Here is a 22871-nt window from a genome sequence, read left to right as displayed (position 1 = left end):
GGTTAACACTGGTCTACACTATCCTAGATAATGTGTTACTGGTGTAGAGAGGAGTAGGATTGGTTAACACTGCTCTACACTCTCCTAGATAATGTGTTACTGGTGTAGAGAGGAGTTGGATTGGTTAACACTGCTCTACACTCTCCTAGATAATGTTTTACTGTTGGGGGTACTGGAGGACCAGGATTGGTTAACACTGCTCTACACTATCCTAGATAATGTTTTACTGTTGGGGGTACTGGAGGACCATGATTGGTTAACACTGCTCTACACTATCCTAGATAATGTGTTACTGTTGGGGGTAGTGGAGGACCAGGATTGGTTAACACTGCTCTACACTCTCCTAGATAATGTGTTACTGGTGTAGAGAGGAGTAGGATTGGTTAACACTGCTCTACACTCTCCTAGATAATGTGTTACTGGTGTAGAGAGGAGTAGGATTGGTTAACACTGCTCTACACTCTCCTAGATAATGTGTTACTGGTGTAGAGAGGAGTAGGATTGGTTAACACTGCTCTACACTATCCTAGATAATGTGTTACTGGTGTAGAGAGGAGTAGGATTGGTTAACACTGCTCTACACTATCCTAGATAATGTGTTACTGGTGTAGAGAGGAGTAGGATTGGTTAACACTGCTCTACACTCTCCTAGATAATGTGTTACTGGTGTAGAGAGGAGTAGGATTGGTTAACACTGCTCTACACTCTCCTAGATAATGTGTTACTGGTGTAGAGAGGAGTAGGATTGGTTAACACTGCTCTACACTCTCCTAGATAATGTGTTACTGTTGGTGGTAGTGGAGGACCAGGATTGGTTAACACTGCTCTACACTATCCTAGATAATGTGTTACTGGTGTAGAGAGGAGTAGGAAGGATGCAGTCTCAGGTTTGGAACGACTGAATTTATTTCAGCACCAACAGATCAAAGCGGAACAAAACCCAAACGTTGTTGTGCTCAAATTAGATCTTCATAAACAAGAAGGCACAGGGTGAACTATATAAAGTACTCAGGAAATAGTAGGAGAGATTCCTCTCAGGAAAACAAGTAACATTTACAATGACCGACAAAAGACAAAATGTCAGAGGGAGTGTATACATACAGTGATAGAGGGGCGATTGGAACCAGGTGTGTGTAATGATGACGAGACAAGTCCGGGGGTTGATGAGTGAACGGCGTTTGACAGCAGTACGTTCGGCAGCAGCTAGAAGGCCGGGGGTTGATGAGCGAAGGGCGTTTGACAGCAGTAGGTTCGGCAGCAGCTAGAAGGCCGGGGGTTGATGAGTGAAGGGCGTTTGACAGCAGTAGGTTCGGCAGCAGCTAGAAGGCCGGGGGTTGATGAGTGAAGGGCGTTTGACAGCAGTCGGTTCGGCAGCAGGTAGAAGGCCGGGGGTTGATGAGTGAACGGCGTTTGACAGCAGTAGGTTCGGCAGCAGCTAGAAGGCCGGGGGTTGATGAGTGAAGGGCGTTTGACAGCAGTCGGTTCGGCAGCAGCTAGAAGGCCGGCGGTTGATGAGTGAATGGCGTTTGACAGCAGTAGGTTCGGCAGCAGCTAGAAGGCCGGGGGTTGATGAGTGAAGGGCGTTTGACAGCAGTCGGTTCGGCAGCAGCTAGAAGGCCGGCAACGCTGAACGCCTAGACTGGACAGGAGGGGGAGCCAAAGCGAAGTCTGGTGTGAAATAATGAGAGAAAATCAATAGAATATTTAATATATTTTCTTAAATTCCGTTTTCTCCGTTTAGTAATTTTCCAGGTTTCTGATTTGTTTCTGTTTTTCAGTTTTTCGCTCTCAAAATCACATTGTTAATAGATAAACAACAAAAGGAGACCACTTTTGTAGTCTGATAAAAATCTAAGACATTTTCATTTTTGTGTGTAGATACCCTTTAATTCAAGTGGCACCAGCAAGAGTCTTGCTTGGTTAGTGGTGTCTCTGTAGCACACATGTGATTGCAGAGTTTGCTGAACAAATCACAACTGGATTGATGCAAATAATCATGATATCATTCTGCCAGGTAGGCATAGACTACTTTGTAGTGAACATTTAATTGACAAGGTTTTGGGGAAAGCTTTTCTATCAACCAGAAGATGGTTGTCATTAGCATTATCGCTAACAGCTACACATAGTGGTAGACAAATGCACTCAGACAGGGGCATTTCCTGGCTGTTTCCTCTTCAGAAAGTTGAAGGAAAATACAAATCACTTAGGTGAATTTAAAAACGACTTGCAGGCAGTGGGTTAAAAATAACTATGACAAAAAATGAATACAAATTATACCACCACCCAAAAGGGCACTTTAAAGCCTGGAAGGGTAAAGGGGCATGTGCTCTACACAGGTAGAGTCCTATTTGTCCATGTTTCCTTTTGCAAAGTGGGCATTGCTTTATGTGCTAACACCAACACTCACCTAAATATCCCATATGCCACTGGGTGAGAAGTTTTCATTGTTTTTGGGCAGAATTATGTGAGGTGTTGTTAGCGATGAGCCTTGGTCAATTTGACGAGGATGGCATATTCCAAGCTAATGTCGCCCTCTTCAATCTGTCACCTAATCCTCTTCAATCTGTCACCTAATGGGCAGGTCAGCCCTGGAGGAAAGTTTTGTCTGTAAGAAGTAAGATAACATAACATCTGGTTGTTTTTAAATAACTTTTTTTGACATTGCTTTATTTTTGTTCCAATCTGTGTTACCCACTCCAGTCAGCAGATGGCGATGTGAGTATTTCATGTGATGCTTCTTGCGTGACGTATAATGTAATGGACGGGGCGGGAGGCTTCTTCAACAGAGACAAAAGGCTACAGATTCAACCAACGCGATGGTTTGCTAGCGAACATAAAACCGGAGCATTTAAGCTCTTTAGACTAATCTTGTGTATATTAATCTTGGTGTTTAGAACACAATTCTGTTTACGTATCTACTAGTTCATTTAATCGTAATTTGCTTCTTAAATTAGCGAATGTGTTAACTTCATACTGCACTAGGCTAATCGCCCAGAGCATACACTCACTAAACTAGACGGAGAAAATAAGTTCTGGTGAAAGGAGAGGAATAAGCTTTCAGAATGAAAAATGAAGAAGATGCCGTAACATTGAAGGAGGAGAATGTAGTGAAAGACGAGGAAGAACCTTTCAGAATCAAAAATGAGGAAGATGCCGTAACATTGAAGGAGGAGAATGTAGTGAAAGAAGAGGAAGAACCTTTCAGAATGAAAAAGGAGGAAGATGTAGTGAAAGAAGAGGAAGAACCTTTCAGAATCAAAAAGGAGGAAGATGCCGTTACATTGAAGGAGGAGAATGTAGTGAAAGAAGAGGAAGAAACTTTTGGAGTAAAAGAGGAAGAGGAGGCTATCTCAATAAAAGAGGAGGAGGAAGACGTTTTAGGAGTGAAAAGGGAGGAGGAGGAGTCAGAATATCCGATTACCATCAGTGAGTACTGTCTTAAAAACATGGGCACAAACAGCAGTTGTTGAACTGTGAGGTTTTAAAGGGGGATTCTACTGAAGTTCTACGCTTGAATATGTTGTTCAGTACTGCCATTGGTACATATATATTTTTTAAAATCTATTTATTTTAATCTCCATGTGGTCTATATTAAAGCGCACTTCATCTTGTATAACAGGATTTTTACAATCCAATTCTGGTGCATAATTTCTACATAAAATATCAAAGGAATGCAAAAGGCACCCATTTCGTGGAACAACCTTTTACATTTGCATCACAAAGAATATTTTACAAAATCATGATGAAAGTGGCCATTTTAGACATATTAATGCCTCTTGTAAGACTCTAAGATTGTAATAGATGGTCATAAGTTTACCATCTGTTTGATGTTGTCATTCACACAGGAGAGAGACATGACTATTGTGGATCCTCTGGGGAGCCTCAACAACATCCTGATGCTGACGAGGCAGAGAAGAGTCTCTCCAGATCAGAACACCAGATGGTACAGCTTGGTCTGGTCTAGCATACAGCCTGCTCTATCTGGGTCTGGGCTGGGTGTCTGTAAAGACACTTCATGACAACAGTGACATCAGCATCCATAATGATATGTGTCTGTGTCCCCTCTTTATGGTTACCAGGACAACGCTAGCCCTTACTCCCTCCCGGAGTCCCCGTGTCGTGCCTCTCCCGGTAGTGCCTTACTGCTGGGTATGAAGAGGTTGTCTGTGTTGCTGGTGGACTGCAGGAAAACAACGGGGCTGAGTGGAACTGTGAGAGGAGGAGAAGAGAAGAAAGGATCAGATTTGACACATCAAAGTAAGTGCTGAAGTTTAGTTTGAACAAATAAAATAGATCTGTCCACCGGTATCTGTTACCAGGACAACCAGCAGAGTTCTGTTAGTTGACATGTAAAATCTTGATGTAAGTTAGTTTTAGAGAGAAAGTTTCAAGATAATCTGATGTAAGGTGCGTGTTTTACAAAAACATTTTCTCAAAACATTATAGATGTTACATTGCCAGTCCCAGTCAATCCCCCCTATCTTTACAAGACTGTAGAACAGGAACTTGTCAGCCCTGCATTAAGGACCAACATTGTGATAAATGGAACTGTATACAAGTTCCATTTAAGGACCAAAAAACTGACAGCTGTGCCATATACATTTAATTTTCCATATACATTTCAAAATGGTTGGCAAGAGATTTTCAATGTACTGATTCCATGGCACATGGTTTATGAATTGACACGCAAAGTGATGCCGGATTCAAAGCTTAAATTATTATACAAAATCCTTGCAACCAATAGAATGTTATATATGGGGATATAATCTTCCCAGCTCTGCAGATTTTGCTGCGAGGAGGCAGTCATTAGATTATTTATTTTGGTACTGTCCATCTGTAGCTCGTTTTTTGGTCACAGGTCCAGGAATCACTGAAGAATTGCAACATTTACCTAGAATACATGATAGTGGCAAAACATGGAGTTGGGTTGGATATAGTCATGGTAGGATACATGATAGTGGCAACACATGGAGCTGGGTTTGATATAGTCATGGTAGGATACATGATAGTGGCAACACATGGAGTTGGGTTGGATATAGTCATGGTAGGATACATGATAGTGGCAACACATGGAGTAGGGTTGGATATAGTCATGGTAGGATACATGATAGTGGCAACACATGGAGTTGGGTTGGATATAGTCATGGTAGGATACATGATAGTGGCAACACATGGAGTTGGGTTGGATATAGTCATGGTAGGATACATGATAGTGGCAACACATGGAGTTGGGTTGGATATAGTCATGGTAGGATACATGATAGTGGCAACACATGGAGTTGGGTTGGATATAGTCATGGTAGGATACATGATAGTGGCAAAACATGGAGCTGGGTTTGATATAGTCATGGTAGGATACATGATAGTGGCAACACATGGAGTTGGGTTGGATATAGTCATGGTAGGATACATGATAGTGGAAACACATGAAGTAGGGTTGGATATAGTCATGGTAGGATACATGATAGTGGCAAAACATGGAGCTGGGTTTGATATAGTCATGGTAGGATACATGATAGTGGCAACACATGGAGCTGGGTTTGATATAGTCATGGTAGGATACATGATAGTGGCAACACATGGAGCTGGGTTTGATATAGTCATGGTATTATACATGATAGTGGCAAAACATGGAGTTGGGTTGGATATAGTCATGGTAGGATACATGATAGTGGCAACACATGGAGTTGGGTTGGATATAGTCATGGTACAACAAATATTGTGGTTAAACTCAAATATACTAATTGATTAAAAAAAAATATTTTTCTAAGAAATGTAAATTTAAAAAAAGGTATAATTTTAGTGAATGATATCATAAATAGGACTGGTGGAGTAATATCACACACAGCTAACACAGACATATGGAAATGTCTGCTTTCAACTAATTGCAGCCTTACCACAAAAATTGTAAAAAAGTAAGGAGCTTGTATGTCGGCCCTGTATTAAAGAACATAAATGGTTAAAGAAAAGTATGATAAATAAAAGCATATACCAATTTCATTTCAGGACCAAAAAACTGACAGCTGTGCCATATAAATTGCAAAATAGTTGGGAAGAGATTTTCGATGAACCCAATTCCATGGCACATTGTTTATGAATTGATACGCAAAACAACGCCGGATTCAAAACTTCACATTTTTCAATTTAAAATACTATACAAAATTCTGTCAACCAACAGAATGTTATATATATATCATACAATCATACATACAATCTTCCCAGCTCTGCAGATTTTGCTGTGAGGAGGCAGAGTCATTAGATCATTTATTTTGGTATTGCCTGTTTCTGTTCTCAGGTTCAGGAAACCTATAAATAGTATTGTTGGGAGAATCTGGAGAGAACGGGTATGTCAATTACTAATATCCCATATATACTATATCATTCTTAGTAAAGTAGTTATCTTCAACTCGCAATCTGTGGATCCTATTCGATTGTATGAAAAGTTGTAGAAACATCTCAAGGATGATCAATGGAAACAGGATGCACCTGAGCTGAATTTCGAGTCTCATAGCAAAGGGTCTGAATACTTATCTAAACATTTATATTTTCAATATTCATATTTTTCAAAATTCATGTCAGAATTGTTTGAATTAAATCAAAATACTACTCATATTACAGAAAAGGTGGTAATGCTTCATGACACCCATTGTTGAAGGCCTGTAGCATCTGATGTTTAAACATTATGGAGTCTAATGATTAAAAGGGAAGGGAAAGGGGATACCTAGTCAGTTGTACAACTGAATCCATTCACCCTAAACGTGTCTTCCTCATTGAACCCCTCTGAATCAGGGAGGTGCTGGAGACGGCCTTAATCGACGTCCACGTCATCGGCGCCCAGGGGACCACTTGTTGTTGGGGTTATTTGCCTTGCTCAAGGGCAGACCGGCAGATTTTTTCTACTCTCCGGCGTGGGGATTCGAACCGGAGACATTTCAGTTACTGGCCCAACACTCTTAACCGCTAGTCTACAAATGTTCCAATTTTAATTAATTATTTCTCAATGATGCTTTAAAGGAGAAGTTTACCCAACATCCAGAAACTCCTAAGTGATTCCATACTATGAAACTAGTCCAGTGGAGTTTGTCCTCTCCCCCTCTCTCTCCCTGTAGTGTTGTACTGAAACAGCTGCAAAAATGGGACTTGTGACGTTTCTGGATGCGGCCGTCGCTTTTCTGCTTTGCCAGTTAATAAATGATTCAGAAATCCACAAAGTGTGTGGACAAATTTGTTTTATTAAAGCTATTGGCCTTTGTCTTTCACCTTGAGAAAAAAACACTTTTCAACCCATATTATCTATTACATAATAAAATAAAAGAGAATGGCGTCAGAGATGATGGCTGCCGTTTTATGGGCTGCTAATCAACCGTGCTATTTAGTTTGTTTTTTCACGTTGTTTGTATCTTGTTTTGTCCATAATGTTGCTGCTACCGTCTCTTATGACCGAAAAGAGCTTCTGGACATCAGAACAGCGATTTCTCACCTTGAACTGGGGGAATAATTTTTCTTTTTAATGATTCGGGCGAGAGGGATTTACTCCAGACACCCGACAAGGCCCTCATCCCCATAATTCGCAGGAGAAAGAGACGGAGATATCGCGGACAGAGGTCGGAGTGCCTTGTAAGGATCTGGGGACGAGTGGGTAATCTGCCTTTACCATCGGTACTATTAGCCAACGTACAATCATTGGATAATAAAATAGACAAACTACGATCACGTATATCCTACCAACGGGACATTAAAAACTGTAATATGTTCCACCGAGTCGTGGCTGAACGATGACATAACACTGTATCAGCAGGATAGAACAGTAGCCTCTGGTAAGACAAGGGGTGACGGTCTATGTATATTTGTAAACAACAGCTTGTGGACAATATCTAAAGAAGTCTCAAGGTTTTGCTCACCTGAGGTAGAGTATCACATGATAAGCTGTAGACCACACCATCTACCAAGAGAGTTTTCATCTACAGTTGAAGTCGGAAGTTTACATACACCGTAGCCAAATACATTTAAACTCAGTTTTTCACAATTCCTGACATTTAATCCTAGTAAAATTGCCCTGTCTTAGGTCAGTTTGCCACTTTATTTTAAGAATGTGAAATGTCAGAATAATAGTTGAGAGAATAATTTATTTCAGTTTCTATTTCTTTCATCACATTCCCAGTGGGTCAGAAGTTAACATACACTCAATTAGTATTTGGTAGCATTGCCTTTAAACTGTTTAACTTGGGTCAAACGTTTTTGGTAGCCTTCCACAAGCTTGTTTAACACTTTTTTGGTTACATGATTCCTTATGTTTTTTCATAGCTTTGATGTCTTTACTGTTATTCTACAATGTAGAAAATAGTAAAAATAAAGAAAACCCCTTGAAGGAGTAGGCGTGTCCAAACTTTTGACTGGTACTGTACATTAAATTCCCTGGCAACAGCTCCAGTGGACATTTCTGCAGTCCCTCTGAGACATCTGTGACATTGTCCCCAGCACAAGGTGCACCTGTGTAATAATAATGCCCAATTTGAGAGAAATAAGCTTTTTGGGGCAAAAAAGTATTTAGTCAGCCACCAATTGTCCAAGTTCTCCCACTTAAAAAGATGAGAGAGGCCTGTAATTTTCATCATAGGTACACTTCACTATGACAGACAAAATGAGAAAATAAAATCCAGAAAATCACATTGTAGGATTTTTAATGAATATATTTGCAAATTATGGTGGAAAATAAGTATTTGCCTCTTTGATGTCATAACTGTGACCTTTAATTCCGTCAGCTGTTTGTGTCTTAACGACCGTTCCACATCAAAGAGGCCTTTCTACGGACTCTGAAAAACACCAAAGGAAAGATGCCCAGGGTCCCTGCTCATCTGTGTGAATGTGCCTTAGGCATGCTGCAAGGAGGCATGAGGACTGCAGATGTGGCCAGGGCAATAAATTGCAATGTCTGTACTATGAGACGCCTAAGACAGAGCTTCAGGGAGACAGGACGGACAGCTGATCGTCCTCGCAGTGGCAGACCACGTGTAACAACACCTGCACAGGATCGGTACATCCGAACATCACACCTGCGGGACAGGTACAGGATGGCAACAACTGCCCGAGTTACACCAGGAACGCACAATCCCTCCATCAGTGCTCAGACAGCCTATTGAGGACAAAGAGAGAGTGGACTGAGGGCTTGTAGGCCTGTTATAAGGCAGGTCATCACCAGACATCACCGGCAACAACGTTGCCTATGGGCACAGACCCACCGTCGCTGGACCAGACTGGACTGGCAAAAAGTGCGCTTCACTGCCGAGTCGCGGTTTTGTCTCACCAGGGGTGATGGTCGGATTCGCGTTTATCGTCGAAGGAATGAGCGTTACACTGAGGCCTATACTCTGGATCGGGATCGATTTGGAGGTGGAGGGTCTGGGGCGGTGTCACAGCATCATCGGACTGAGCTTGTTGTCATTGCAGTCAATCTCAATGCTGTGCGTTACAGGGAAGACATCCTCCTCCCTCATGTGGTACCCTTCCTGCAGGCTCATCCTGACACGACCCTCCAGCATGACAATGCCACCAGCCATACTGCTCGTTCTGTGCACGATTTCCTGCAAGACAGGAATGCCAGTGTTCTGCCATGGCCAGCAAAGAGCCCGGATCTCAATCCCATTGAGCACGTCTGGAACCTGTTGGATCGGAGGGTGAGGGCTAGGGCCATTCCCCCCCCAGAAATGTCCGGGAACTTGCAGGTGCCTTGGTGGAAGAGTGGGGTAACATCTCACAACAAGCACTGGCAAATCTGGTGCAGTCCATGAGGAGGAGATGCACTGCAGTACTTAATGCAGCTGGTGGCCACACCAGATACTGACTGTTACTTTTGATTTTGAACCCCCCTTTGTTCAGGGGCACATTATTCAATTTCTGTTAGTCACATGTCTGTGAAACGTGTTCAGTTTATGTCTGTTGTTGAATCTTGTGTAAATATTTGTATGAACATATGTTAAGTTTGCTGAAAATAAACGCAGTTGACAGTGAGAGGACGTTTCTTTTTTTGCTGAGTTTATATATAGTTACTATCAGTTTTAGGAACATCTACCCAAAATATTTCACCCTATTTTTTTACTTTACCCAAAAAGTTCACGACATCAGCATTTAGTCAAAATGTGGACATTTGTGAACGTCTAAATAAATTGGCCTTTTCAATAGCGTTTCGAACCCTTTCAACAACGGGGAGATGTTACTGATGTGCTTTGTGTCTTCGACATAAAAACTAGTTTTGGACTTCCACTTAAAATTACTTTACTTAGTTTTGGTTCAAGGAAGTGTGTAGGTCGGATTCTGTATCATACAGCTATGAAGGTTATATATTTAGAACCACCTGCTCGACTAGATTCCAGCGATGTCTGTCTAGAGTGTCCGAGAATTGTTTATTTTTTGTGTTCTGACTTGTAAAACAGGATGAATAAAATAAGTAATGTAAACATATCAGTAATTACCAGGAAGCTGGTAATTACTGTTTTAAAATCACACCAAGATTGTTAAAACTGGCCTCAGGTTATTGAGGGATCTGATTTACCCTTGTAGCAAGGCTGTTTTATCATGTGGAGGTTTCATTCAGGTCTCTTTAAATAAACACTCTGTTTGTCTTTGACAGGAGAAAGACCAGACTCCGAGGAACCAGAGCCAGAGACATCCAAACCAGCAAGAGGACACCACTGCTCCCACTGTGGAAAGGGTTTTAAACAGTTACGGGACCTGAAACAACATGAGAGAATACATACAGGAGAAAAGCCGTACCACTGCGCCCAGTGTGGAAAGAATTTTAACCACAAAGGATACCTGAAACAACATGAGAGAATACACACAGGGGAGAAGCCTTACCACTGCTTCCAGTGTGGAAAGAGCTATAACCAGAGAGGATACCTGAAAAAACATGAGAGAATACACACAGGGAGTTTTAACCAGAAAGGACACCTGATCCAACATGAGAGAATACACCCAGCTGTGAAGCCATACCACTGCTCACAGTGTGCAAAGAGTTTTACAAGGTTAGGGGTCCTGAAGATTCATGAGACAATACATACAGGAGAAAAGCCGTACCACTGCTCCCAGTGTGGAAAGGGTTGTAACCACTTAAGTGGCTTGAAAAGACATGAGCAAATACACACAGGGGAGAAGCCTTACCACTGCTCCCAGTGTGGAAAAAGTTTTGCCCAGTTATGTAACCTGAAAACACATGAGAGAATACACACGGGGAGAAGCCTTACCACTGCTCCCAGTGTGAAAAGAGTTTTAAGGAGTTAGGTAACCTGAGAAGACATGACATAAACCACACAGGAGGTAAGGATGTAGGCTGTTGAACAGTAGGACATAGGAAAGATGTAGGCCTCTGAACAGTAGGACATAGGAAAGATGTAGGCCTCTGAACAGTAGGACATAGGACAGGAGAATGCCCAATACATGGTGGGATAGATGAGTCCAAATTTGAGATCTTTAATTCCAACCGCCATGTCTTTGTGAGATGCAAAGTAGGTGAACAGATGATCTCCGCATGTGGGGTTCCCACCGTGAAGCATAGAGGAGGAGGTGTGCGGGTGCTTTGCTGTTGACACTGTCAGTGATTTTATTTTGAGTTAATGGCACACTTAACCAGCATGGCTACCACAGCATTCTGCAGCGATATCCCGTCTGTTTTGGGCTTAGTGGGACTATCATTTGTTTTTCAACAGGACAATGACCCAACACACCTCCAGGCTGTGTAAGGGCTATTTGACAAAGAAGGAGAGTGATGGAGTGCTGCATCAGATGACCTGGCCTCCACAATCACCTGACCTCAATCCAATTGAGATGGTTTGGGATGAATTGGACCACAGAGGTTAGGAAAAGTGGCCAACAGCATTATCAGCATGTGTTGGAACTCCTACAAGACTGTTGGAAAAGCATTCCAGGTGAAGCTGGTTGAGAGAATGCCAAGAGTGTGCAAAGCTGTCATCAAGGCAAAAGGTGGCAAGTTTGAAGAATCTAAAATATATTTGGATTTATTTAACACTTTTTTTGGTTACTGATTCCATATGTGTTATTTAGTAGTGAAAATAAAGAAAAACCCTTGAATAAGTAGGTGTGTCCAAACTTTTGACTGGTGCTGTACATAAAATCCCCTGGCAACCACCTCAATGGACATTCCTGCAGTCAGCATGCCAATTGCCCGCTGTGTTGTGTGACAGAACTGCACATTTTTGTGGCCTTTTATTGTCCCCGGCACAAGGTGCACATGTGTAATGATAATGCTGTTTAATCAGATTCTTGATATGCCACACCTGTCAGGTGGATGGATTATCTTGGCAAAGGATAAATGTTCACTAACAGGGATGTACCACTGCTCCCATTGTGGAAAGAGTTTTAACATGTTAGGAAACATGAAATATCATGAGCGAAATACACACGGGGAGAAGCCATACCATTGCGTTCAGTGTGGAAGGAGTTTTACGGAGTTAGGGAAGCGGAAAGCTCATGAGCGTATACACACAGGGAGAAAGAAGCCTTACAAATTTCACTTTTCAATCCTAGGCGCTACCCAGAACGAAGGCACCGTCCACCAGACAGACTGGACTTATAAACAAACACAAACAAAAACGAACTGTTCAAGTTCAAATTAAAAATATACAAAATAACTACAACAAGTTCTGGGACATGTTTCAGTTGTGGTTTGGTTAAAGTCTGATTGAATAAGAGAAGAAATGTTATGTTCTGTTAATTACTGATGTCCCCTTTAAGAACGGAGCACCCTTGGTCATGCGCAGTGTTGTTCTATGTTAATCTGGTACTAACTCGTTTTAGTAATTGTGAAGCTGCAGTTCCATTCCTTGTATGGGGAGTCTTACTTATGATATAAATAAGTAATAAGAGACACTACAGTTATTATATAAATATTTGCTTATAAAGCCGTTTCCACAGCCATTTCTCGCTTATACATTTTTTACTGACACAAAAAGACAACTAACAACTTGTCAAACAAACTAACGAATTGTCTGTTGGCATTTATAAAAGTGCAGATCCTGTTTCCATCAGCCCGGTCATTACTTTTGAATTGGTTGGATCAATATCCACCTACATGATATGGATGAAGACTGATTTGGAATGTCTGAGTAGTTCTATCTGATGTCATAATACATCCCTCTGATAATCAAGTGATATTTGGAATGTCTGAGTAGTTCTATATGATGTCATAATACACCCCTCTGATAATCAAGTGATATTTGGAATGTCTGAGTAGTTCTATATGATGTCATAATACACTCCTCTGACAGAATAGTATGGTGACATCTTAGTTGGGCTTTAAATAAATAGGATTATTAATCATAAACTTCTATAACAACAATACACTGCAGCTTTGACATCAAGAAGAGAATGGGTTGATGGGTGGTGGTGCCATTACTGGACATAGTAACATATTAACTTTGTGCTGTTGATGTATTGCCACTCATAATATTATTTCAGAGAGTCTGAAACTCTGCTCCTAACAAGGAGATGAAGTACATCGTGTTTCAATCACAGCTTCTGGAACTCTTCAGAACTTGTCTGATGTGCAGCGAAGACACTCCAGGGACGGTGATGAAGGCTGTGGGAATGAAAATAGTGTTCTCACTATGGAAGAGGGAGCAGGAAGCCGTCATCCAGTCTCTCAGAAACCCATGTTGAGCCAGCAGTGTTGTCACTATGGAAGAGGGAGCAGGAAGCCGTCATCCAGTCTCTCAGAAACCCATGTTGAGCCATCAGTGTTGTCACTATGGAAGAGGGAGCAGGAAGCCGTCATCCAGTCTCTCAGAAACCCATGTTGAGCCATCAGTGTTGTCACTATGGAAGAGGGAGCAGGAAGCCGTCATCCAGCCTCTCAGGGACAAAGGTGCAGCACTGGTGTTAGTAGCTGATGACAGAAGTGACAGCCTGGACACACAGCAAAGTTTGACACCGTCAAGCCAGATTGATTCACAGTCAGTGTTGTTGAGCAGAGAATCAACCAGATTGATTCACAGTCAGTGTTGTTGAGCAGAGAATCAACCAGATTGTCCATGTTGAAGATACTCAGGTGCATAATACATTTTATTTGTTTAATTCTGTTTTATTCAATTAGAAAATGTACTCTGATTGAGAACAAGCACATCTGTGAGCGTTATGCATTATAACATCGATTGACTAAATGATGACGTTGACAGCTTTGTAGTAAAACCAGGGTTGGAGTCAATTCCATTTCAATTCCAGTCAATTCAGAAAGTAAACCAAATTCCACATTTTCCTCATTGAAAACCATAGAAGAGAATTGGAATTTTCAGTTTACTTCCTGAAATTACTGGAATATTCTAAAATTGATTAAATTGGGAGGTGTTCCTCATGAATCTGCACAACAATTGTGACTCTGTAATGACGAAGCAAATACAGGATTTTAGAAATGTTTGCAAATGCATTTTAAAATTAAAACTGAAATATCACATTTAAATAAGTATTCAGAACCTTTACTCAGTGCTTTGTTGAAGCACCTTTGGCAGCGATTACAGCCTCAAGCCGCCTTGGGTATGACACTACAATCTTGGCACACCTGTATTTGTGGAGTTTCTGCCATTCTTCTCTGCAGATCCTCTCAAGATCTGTCAGGTTGGATGGAGAGCGTCGCTGCGCAGCTATTTTCAGGATTTCTTCAGAGTTGTTCGATCGGGTTCAAATCCGGGCTCTGACTTTTATGTTGTTATCCTGTGTGCTTAGGGTTGTTTTCCTGTTGGAAGGTGAACCTTTGCCCCAGTCTGAGGTCCTGAGTGCTCTTGAGCAGGTTTTCATCAATTATCTCTCTGTACTTTGCTCCGTTCATCTTTCCCTCGATCCTGACTAGTCTCCCAGTCCCTGCTACTGAGAAGTGGCTTCCGTCTGGCCACTCTACCAAAAAGGCCAAATTGGTGGAGTGGTGCAGAGATGGTTGTCCTTCTGGAAGGTTCTCCAATCTCCACAGAGGAACTCTTGAGCCCTGTCAGAGGGACCATCGGGTTCTTGGTAACCTCCCTGGCCAAGGCCCTTCTCCCCCTATTGTTCAGCAATAGGAAGAGTCTTGGTGGTTCCAAACTTCCAAACTTTCCATTTAAGAATGATGGCGGCCACTGTGTTCTTTGGGACCTTCAATGCTGCAGAAATGTTTTGGTCCACTTCCCCAGATCTGTGCCGTGACACAATCCTGTCTCGAAAGGAATATATCACATCAAATGTTGGCTACTTAAAGTTCATGAGAGAACAGGCATACTGCTCGTACACTTGTCTCATGTTTTTCTACAAAATTATAATTGTGCTTTTGGTCATTAATTCTTGCAACTATAGGGGGTGCTGTTCCGCATTAGCATATTTGTGTCTCCAAATTAAACTGCCTCGTGCTAAATTCTTGATCGTACAATATGCATATTATTGTTATTATTGGATAGAAAACACCTTCTAGTTTCTATAGAAGTTGGAATTTTGTCTCTGAGTGGTACAGAACAATTTCTACAGCACTTTTCATGACAGGGTTCAGATTTCAGAAATTTTTACCTCTGATCTGGGGTCTGTTTATAAGGCCACAGTGAATGCTATGAAGAAACCGACACTGCCTACGTCTTCCTCTGGGTGTCTGTACGTCATCACGTTTTCAATGAAATCGATTGGACGTTCACAGCCATTATAAATGACAAAAATGTACAGAGACCCCCCTTTCTCAACGTGCGCCTCAAGCGTGAAGGCCATCGGACCTGCCTCGTTCCAAATCTTTTTCTAACCAGCAATATTTCTCCGGTCATGTTTTCAGTCGTTATAGTTGTTAAAAACATCATAATGTAGTGAATTTGAACCGTTTTATATCAATTTATATCCGTTTAGTGCGATTCTGAGGAATTTATTTGTCGTGCAAACTGAAAGTTTGGACACGTTTTAGGGTGTCGGTCGTTGGTGGTGGACATTTCGAAGGACAGAGGACATCTATCGACCAAAAGACGTTTATAACATAGAAAGGATACATTGCCCAAGAATCTGATGAAAGAACAGCTCAAAGTAAGCAATATTTAATATGATAAATCGTGTTTCTGTCGAAATATTTTAAACGCATATTTCGCCATTTTGTTTGGTATAGCTTCACTTGGCCAACCCTGTATTGAAAAGTAAGGATAATTTTAAAAATGTAAATCAGCGGTTGCATTAAGAACTAATTTGTCTTTCGATTCCTGTCAACCCTGTATTTTTTAGTCAAGTATATGATTAGCTTTTAATTAAACTAGATCACTCTGATAGATGACGTCAGACATATTGAGGCTTGATTTCCTAGTATTTTTATTGTGTAACCACGGTTTTGTATGGCTAAATATGCACCTTTTCGAACAAACTGTATATGTATGTTGTAAAATGATGTTACAGGAGTGTCATCGGAAGAATTCTGAGAAGGTTAGTGAAAAAATTAATATCTTTTGGCGGTGGTTACGTTATAGCGCTCTTTGGCTGGAATCGATGCTCTGGTAACGTTTGCACATGTAGTATGCTAACTTATCGATTTATTGTGTTTTCGCTGAAAAACGCTTAGAAAATCTGAAATATGGTCTGAAATCACAAGAACTGGGTCTTTCCATTGCTATGCTTTGTCTATTTTTATGAAATGTTTTATGATGAGTAAATTGGTCATACACGTTGCTCTATCTAGTAATTCTAGTCGATTTGTGATGGTCGGTGCAATTGTAAACTGTGATTTCTACCTGAAATATGCACTTTTTTCTAACAAAAACTATCCTATACCATGAATATGTTATCAGACTGTCATCTGATGGTTTTTTTTATAGGTTATTGGCTATCAATATCTTAGTTGAGCCGAATTGGTGATAGCACCTGAAGGAGTAAGAAACTGATGGAGTTAGAATAGTGGTGTATTTTGCTAACGTGTTTAGCTAATAGATTTACATATTTTGTCTTCCCTGTAAAACATTTTAAAAATCTGAAATGGTGGCTTTATTCACAAGATCTGTATCTTTCATCTGGTGTCTTGGACTTGTGATTTAATGATATTTAGATGCTACTATCTACTTCTGAAGCTATGCTAGCTATGCTAATCAGTGTGTGGGGGGTGGGGGGTGCTCCCGGATCCGGGGTTGATACTCGTGAAAGGTTAAGCCTCATTAAATCAAACTGTATAAAGCTGTATGTTTTTTATTTCAACACCTGCTCCTAAGCTGTACCTCAGTACATTGACTCTGTACCATTACCCCCTGTATATAGCCTCCACATTGACTCTGTACTGGTACCCCCTGTATACAGCCTCCACATTGACTCAGTACTGCTACCTCCTGTATATAGCCTCCACATTGACTCTGTATTGGTATCCCCTGTATATAGCCTCCACATTGACTCTGTACTGGTACCCCCTGTATATAGCCTCCACATTGACTCTGTACCGGTACCCCCTGTATATAGCCTCCACACTGACTCTGTACCGGTACCTCCTGTATATAGCCTCCACATTGACTCTGTACCAGTACCTCCTGTATATAGCCTCCACATTGACTCTGTACCGGTACCCCCTGTATATAGCCTCCACATTGACCCTGTACAGGTACCCCCTGTATATAGCCTCCACATTGACTCTGTACTGGTACCCCCTGTATATAGCCTCAACATTGACTCTGTACTGGTACCCCCTGTATATAGCCTCCACATTGACACTGCACCGGTACCCCCTGTATATAGCCTCCACATTGACACTGCACCGGTACCCCCTGTATATAGCCTCCACATTGACACTGTCCTGTCACCGCCTGTATACAGCCTCCACATTGACTCTGTACTGGTACCCCCTGTATATAGCCTCCACATTGACACTGTCCTGTCACCGCCTGTATATAGCCTCCACATTGACTCTGTACAGGTACCCCCTGTATATAGCCTCCACATTGACACTGTACGGGTACCGCCTGTATATAGCCTCCACATTGACTCTGTACCGGTACCCCCTGTATATAGCCTCTACATTGACTCTGTACCGGTACCCCCTGTATATAGCCTCCACGTTGACTCTGTACTGGTACCCTCTGTATTTAGCCTCCACATTGACTCTGTACCTGTACCCCCTGTATATAGCCTCCACATTGACTCTGTACTGGTACCCCCTGTATATAGCTCCACATTAACTCTGTACTGGTACCCCCTGTATATAGCTCCACATTAACTCTGTACTGGTACCCCATGTATATAGCCTCCACATTGACTCTGTACCGCTACCCCCTGTATATAGCCTCCACATTGACTCTGTACCGGTACCCCCTGTATATAGCCTCCACATTGACTCTGTACCGGTACCCCCTGTATATAGCCTCCACATTGACTCTGTACCGGTACCCCCTGCATATAGCCTCCACATTGACTCTGTACCGGTACCCCCTGTATATAGCCTCCACATTGACTCTGTACTGGTACCTCCTGTATATAGCCTCCACATTGACTCTGTACTGGTACCCCCAGTATATAGCCTCCACATTGACTCTGTACAGGTTCCTCCTGTATATAGCCTCCACATTGACTCTGTACTGGTACACCCTGTATATAGCCTCCACATTGACTCTGTACCGGTACCCCCTGTATATAGCCTCCACACTGACTCTGTACTGGTGCCTCCTGTATATAGCCTCCACATTGACTCTGTACTGGTACCCCATGTATATAGCCTCCACATTAACTCTGTACTGGTACCCCCTGTATATAGCCTCCACATTGACTCTGTACTGGTACCCCCAGTATATAGCCTCCACATTGACTCTGTACTGGTACCCCCTGTATATAGCCTCCACATTAACTCTGTACTGGTACCCCCTGTATATAGCCTCCACATTAACTCTGTACTGGTACCCCCTGTATATAGCCTCCACATTGACTCTGTACAGGTACCTCCTGTATTCTTTATTGTGTTACTTTTTTTTCTTTCGTTTATTTACTAAATCTTTTCTTAACTCTTATTTTTCTTAAAACTGCATTGTTGGTTAAGGGCTTGTAAGTAAGCAATTCACAGTAAGGTTGTATTCAGCATTTCCCGGTAAGGTCTACTACACCTGTTGTAATCAGCGCATGTGACAAATAACAATTTATTTGAACTAAATATGGAGTATGTCAGTTTCAGTTTTCGATGTAATTATATTTAGTATACTTTTATCACCAAATAATAATTGATTAAAACATACTACTTTGCATCCTCCTCTGGTTACATTGACTTCAATACAAAACCTAGGAGGATCCTCAAGGCTTCCATAGACTTATTATTATTATGACAACTTCCGGAGGACGTCCTCCAACCTATCAGAGCTCTTACAGCATGAACTGACATGATGCCCAACCAATGAAAGGATCAGAGAATGAATCTAGTACTGAAAGCATAAGCTACAGCTAGCTAGCACTGCAGTGCATAACATGTGGTGAGTAGTTGACTCAAAGAGAGAGAAAGACAATAGTTCAGTGGTTCTTAACCTGGGTTCGATCGAACCCCAGGGGTTCGGTGAGTCAGGCTCAGGGGTTCGGCGGAGGTCAAGACACACATCCGACTCATATGATTCGTGATGACACGCCCCGCTTGGCCATCATTGGCTGCAGGTGATCACGCTACATCGCTTGGCCTATCTGTGCTGCAGGGAATTTGGTGCGCTCAGTAGTCGACTTGTGACTGTCGTGATGGTACATCTTGTGATTTCTTTCTTAATATTTTAATCCCTTCATACATACTATGTCGAGCAAAACAAGAAAGTGGTCGGACGAATATGTACAATATGGATTCACATGTATAACGGAACGTGGTGGGAGTCAGCGTCCTAACTGCATGATTTGCAATGCCAAGTTGAGCAATTCTAGTCTAGCACCGGCAAAACTAAGAGAACACTTCCTTAAGCTGCATGGAGATGGAAAATACAAGAACACAACGCTCGCTGAATTCAAGGTGAAGAGAGACAGATTCGATGAAAAGGCTACTCTGCCTGTTCTCGGCTCTGTACCCATCAACAAACCGATCCTCACAGCATCATAAGAAGTTGCTTACCTGATCGCAAAGCAGGGAAAACCACACACCATTGGTGAAACACTCATAAAACCAGCTGTGTTGAAGATGGCGAATATCATGCTGGGAAAAGAGGCTGAAGTTAAGTTATCCCAAATTCCTCTTTCAAATTACACCATCAGCGACAGAATAGAGGACATGAGCAAAGACATCTTGGCTCAAGTAGTTGCAGATCTGATTTCAAGCCAGGCAAAATTCAGCCTTCAACTCGACGAGACCACAGACGTTTCCAATCTAAGACAGCTTTCTGTATTCGTGCGCTATGTGAAAGACGACGTGATAAAGGAAGATTTTTTATTTTGTAAGCCTCTTACAACAACAACTAAGGCAGCCGATGTGAAGAAACTTGTGGATGACTTCTTCAAAGACAACAACCTTTCGTGGGATATGGTTTCTGCAGTTTGTTCGGACGGAGCTCCAGTCATGCTGGGAAGAAAGTCTGGTTTTGGTGCGCTAGTGAAAGCCGATGCACCACACATCATTGTTACGCATTGTATTCTGCACAGGCATGCGTTGGCAACAAAAACCTTGCCTCCAAAACTGGCAGAAGTATTAAAAATTGTAGTGGAATGCGTGAACTATGTGCGAACTAGTGCTCTGAGGCACCGCATCTTCAGTGAGCTGTGTAAAGAAATGGGCTCTGAATTCAAGGTACTTCTGTACCATTCTAACGTTCGGTGGTTATCCCGGGGACAAGTGCTGAATCGTGTTTTTGCCGTGCGTGTGGAATTAGCCCTGTTTTTGCAAGAGCACCAACATTGTCATGCAGATTGCTTCAAAAATTCTGAGTTCATTCTCATTTTAGCGTACATGGCTGATATCTTCGCAGCTCTCAATCATCTCAATCAAAAGATGCGGGGCGGTGGAGTCAACATCATCGAAGCGGAGGAAAACCTAAAGGCTTTTCAAAAAAAGCTACCGTTATGGAAACGACGAACAGAGAACGATAACTTCGCAAACTTTCCCCTGCTGGACGACTGTGTAAGTAAGATTGAAGATGTATCTGGAATCAGAGACATTTCTGTACCAGCGGAACTGAAGCAAGCAATTGCCACGCACTTAGATGAGCTTGCAAAGTCTCTCGACGGATACTTCCCTACAAGAGAGTCATATCCAGCATGGGTGAGACAGCCGTTCACGTTTAGTGTTGAGACAACAGATGTCAATGATGAATACCTCGATGAAATCATTGAAATTCAGCAGAGCCAGGTTCAACAGCAACTCTTCAGAACAACAACGCTTTCAACGTTTTTGGTGTCAACAAATGGTAACGTACCCTGTTATTGCTAAGAAAGCTCTGGAGATTTTCATACCGTTTGTTACAACATATCTTTGCGAGCAATCCTTTTCGAGGATGCTGGACAAACACGAAGAAAAGGAACAGACTTTGTTGCGAAAATGACATGAGAGTGGCACTTGCCAAGGTGAAGCCGCGCATTTCTGAACTGGTCTCTGAAAGGCAACAGCAGAAGTCACACTGATTTGCAGTAAATATTCATTATTATGTTTTTGTGTGAAAATCATGTTTTGGTGATTTTGTTCTTTGAACACACGGTGTTGATGTTGATGCACGGTTAATTTTGTGCACCAGTAAAATATATACCTATGTTTTGAATTTGAAAAAATCATATTTTATTTTTCCAATTAAGAAGGGTTCGGTGAATGCGCATTTGAAACTGGTGGGGTTCAGTAGCTCCAACAAGGTTAAGAACCAGAAATGCTAAATATGAAATGAACTAAATATGGAGTATGTCAGTTTCAGTTTAGATGTAATTATATTTAGTATACTTTTATCACCAAATAATAATTGATTAAAACATACTACTTTGCATCCTCCTCTGGTTACATTGACTTCAATACAAAACCTAGGAGGATCCTCAAGGATTCCATAGACTTATTATTATTATGACAACTTCCGGAGGACGTCCTCCAACCTATCAGAGCTCTTGCAGCATGAACTGACATGATGTCCAACCAATGAAAGGATCAGAGAATGAATCTAGGACTGAAAGCATAAGCTACAGCTAGCTAGCACTGCAGTGCATAACATGTGGTGAGTAGTTGACTCAAAGAGAGAGAAAGACAATAGTTGAACAGTTTTGAACAAATTATTTTATTCCAAAATGAAGGAGAAGCGAGAGAGAGATATTTCGTCACTTATTTTCCACTTTCAGTTTCACTTACTTAGCTAGCAAATGCAGATATCTAGTTTAGCCTACTCAAACACTTGGGTCAAACAAAGGGATGCTATGTTAGCTAGCTGGCTATGACTTTCCAACACAACACTGGAACTCTTCCAAGTCAAGGTAAGTTTTTGGTTTTACTAATTTATTGCCACTGGGACCCGCCAATGTAAGTGCTAAACTGCTTACTGACTGTACACTGTAATGTTACTACATGATTGTAGCAGGTTTACTAACGCGTTAGTTCTATTAGCTATGTTGACTATGACATTACTTTAGCTAATATGGTGACAAGGATGTAGGCTGTGTGTAGCAGTTATGGTATGGTTTGACTTGGAAAGGTTATTTCGACTGGTCACATACAGCTGATGTGTTGTGCATTGAAGTCCAGAAGCAAAGGGAAAAGGTGAGAGGAGGAGAGAAGGAATACAACGTGGCTGTTATGAAAGTGAACTGTGTTTATGCCTGATCGGGGGTGTATTCATTCCGCCGATTCTGTTGACAAATGTTTCTTAAACGGAACAAGACCAGGATAAACATACCTGAATTTGTCCAGTAATATCTCTATTTCAGCTAGATGCAGGCGAGAGTGTGCAAGGCGATATTGAATGTGTCACTGTCTGTCCATGTGT

The 22871-nt window shown here is 41.7% G+C and overlaps 2 protein-coding genes across 4 annotated transcripts in view; both read left to right on the top strand.

Moving 5' to 3' along the window:
* The window catches only part of LOC139546596 (zinc finger protein 420-like), a 174634-nt gene that overhangs the window by 58056 nt on the left and 93707 nt on the right, over positions 1-22871 (top strand). Inside the window, exons 1-2 of one of the 3 annotated variants that reach the window (XM_071355153.1) lie at positions 2679-3426; positions 3846-3943. The exons of 1 other annotated variant lie outside the window; for it this stretch is intronic. In XM_071355153.1, coding sequence (XP_071211254.1) covers positions 3063-3426; positions 3846-3943 — 462 coding nt within the window. In that variant the 5' untranslated portion in view covers positions 2679-3062. Of the gene's footprint in view, positions 1-2678; positions 3427-3845; positions 3944-22871 lie in introns of those variants that run through there. One more of the 3 variants, XM_071355171.1, reaches the window with a different exon arrangement.
* Positions 4152-13054, top strand: LOC139552081 (zinc finger protein 436-like). The gene is made up of 2 exons (XM_071363485.1): positions 4152-4257; positions 10628-13054. The coding sequence occupies exons 1-2, from the start codon at positions 4152-4154 to the stop codon at positions 11275-11277; spliced, it is 756 nt and encodes a 251-aa protein (XP_071219586.1). The 3' UTR covers positions 11278-13054.

This window comes from Salvelinus alpinus, chromosome 2, assembly GCF_045679555.1.
Source record: "Salvelinus alpinus chromosome 2, SLU_Salpinus.1, whole genome shotgun sequence".
In the NCBI taxonomy this organism is placed as follows: Eukaryota; Metazoa; Chordata; class Actinopteri; order Salmoniformes; family Salmonidae; genus Salvelinus; species Salvelinus alpinus.
The sequence above is the reverse complement of the archived record's forward strand: the minus strand, read 5'-3'. Positions and strand labels throughout refer to the sequence as shown.

What these genes read in the sequence shown, in the direction of transcription:
- LOC139552081 (XM_071363485.1), top strand. Translation starts at nt 4,152, where the DNA reads ATGAAGAGGTTGTCTGTGTTGCTGGTGGACTGCAGGAAAACAACGGGG. An exon ending in ATCAGATTTGACACATCAAA is followed by an intron (nt 4,258 to 10,627) that starts GTAAGTGCTGAA and finishes TGTCTTTGACAG; the next exon opens with GAGAAAGACCAGACTCCGAG.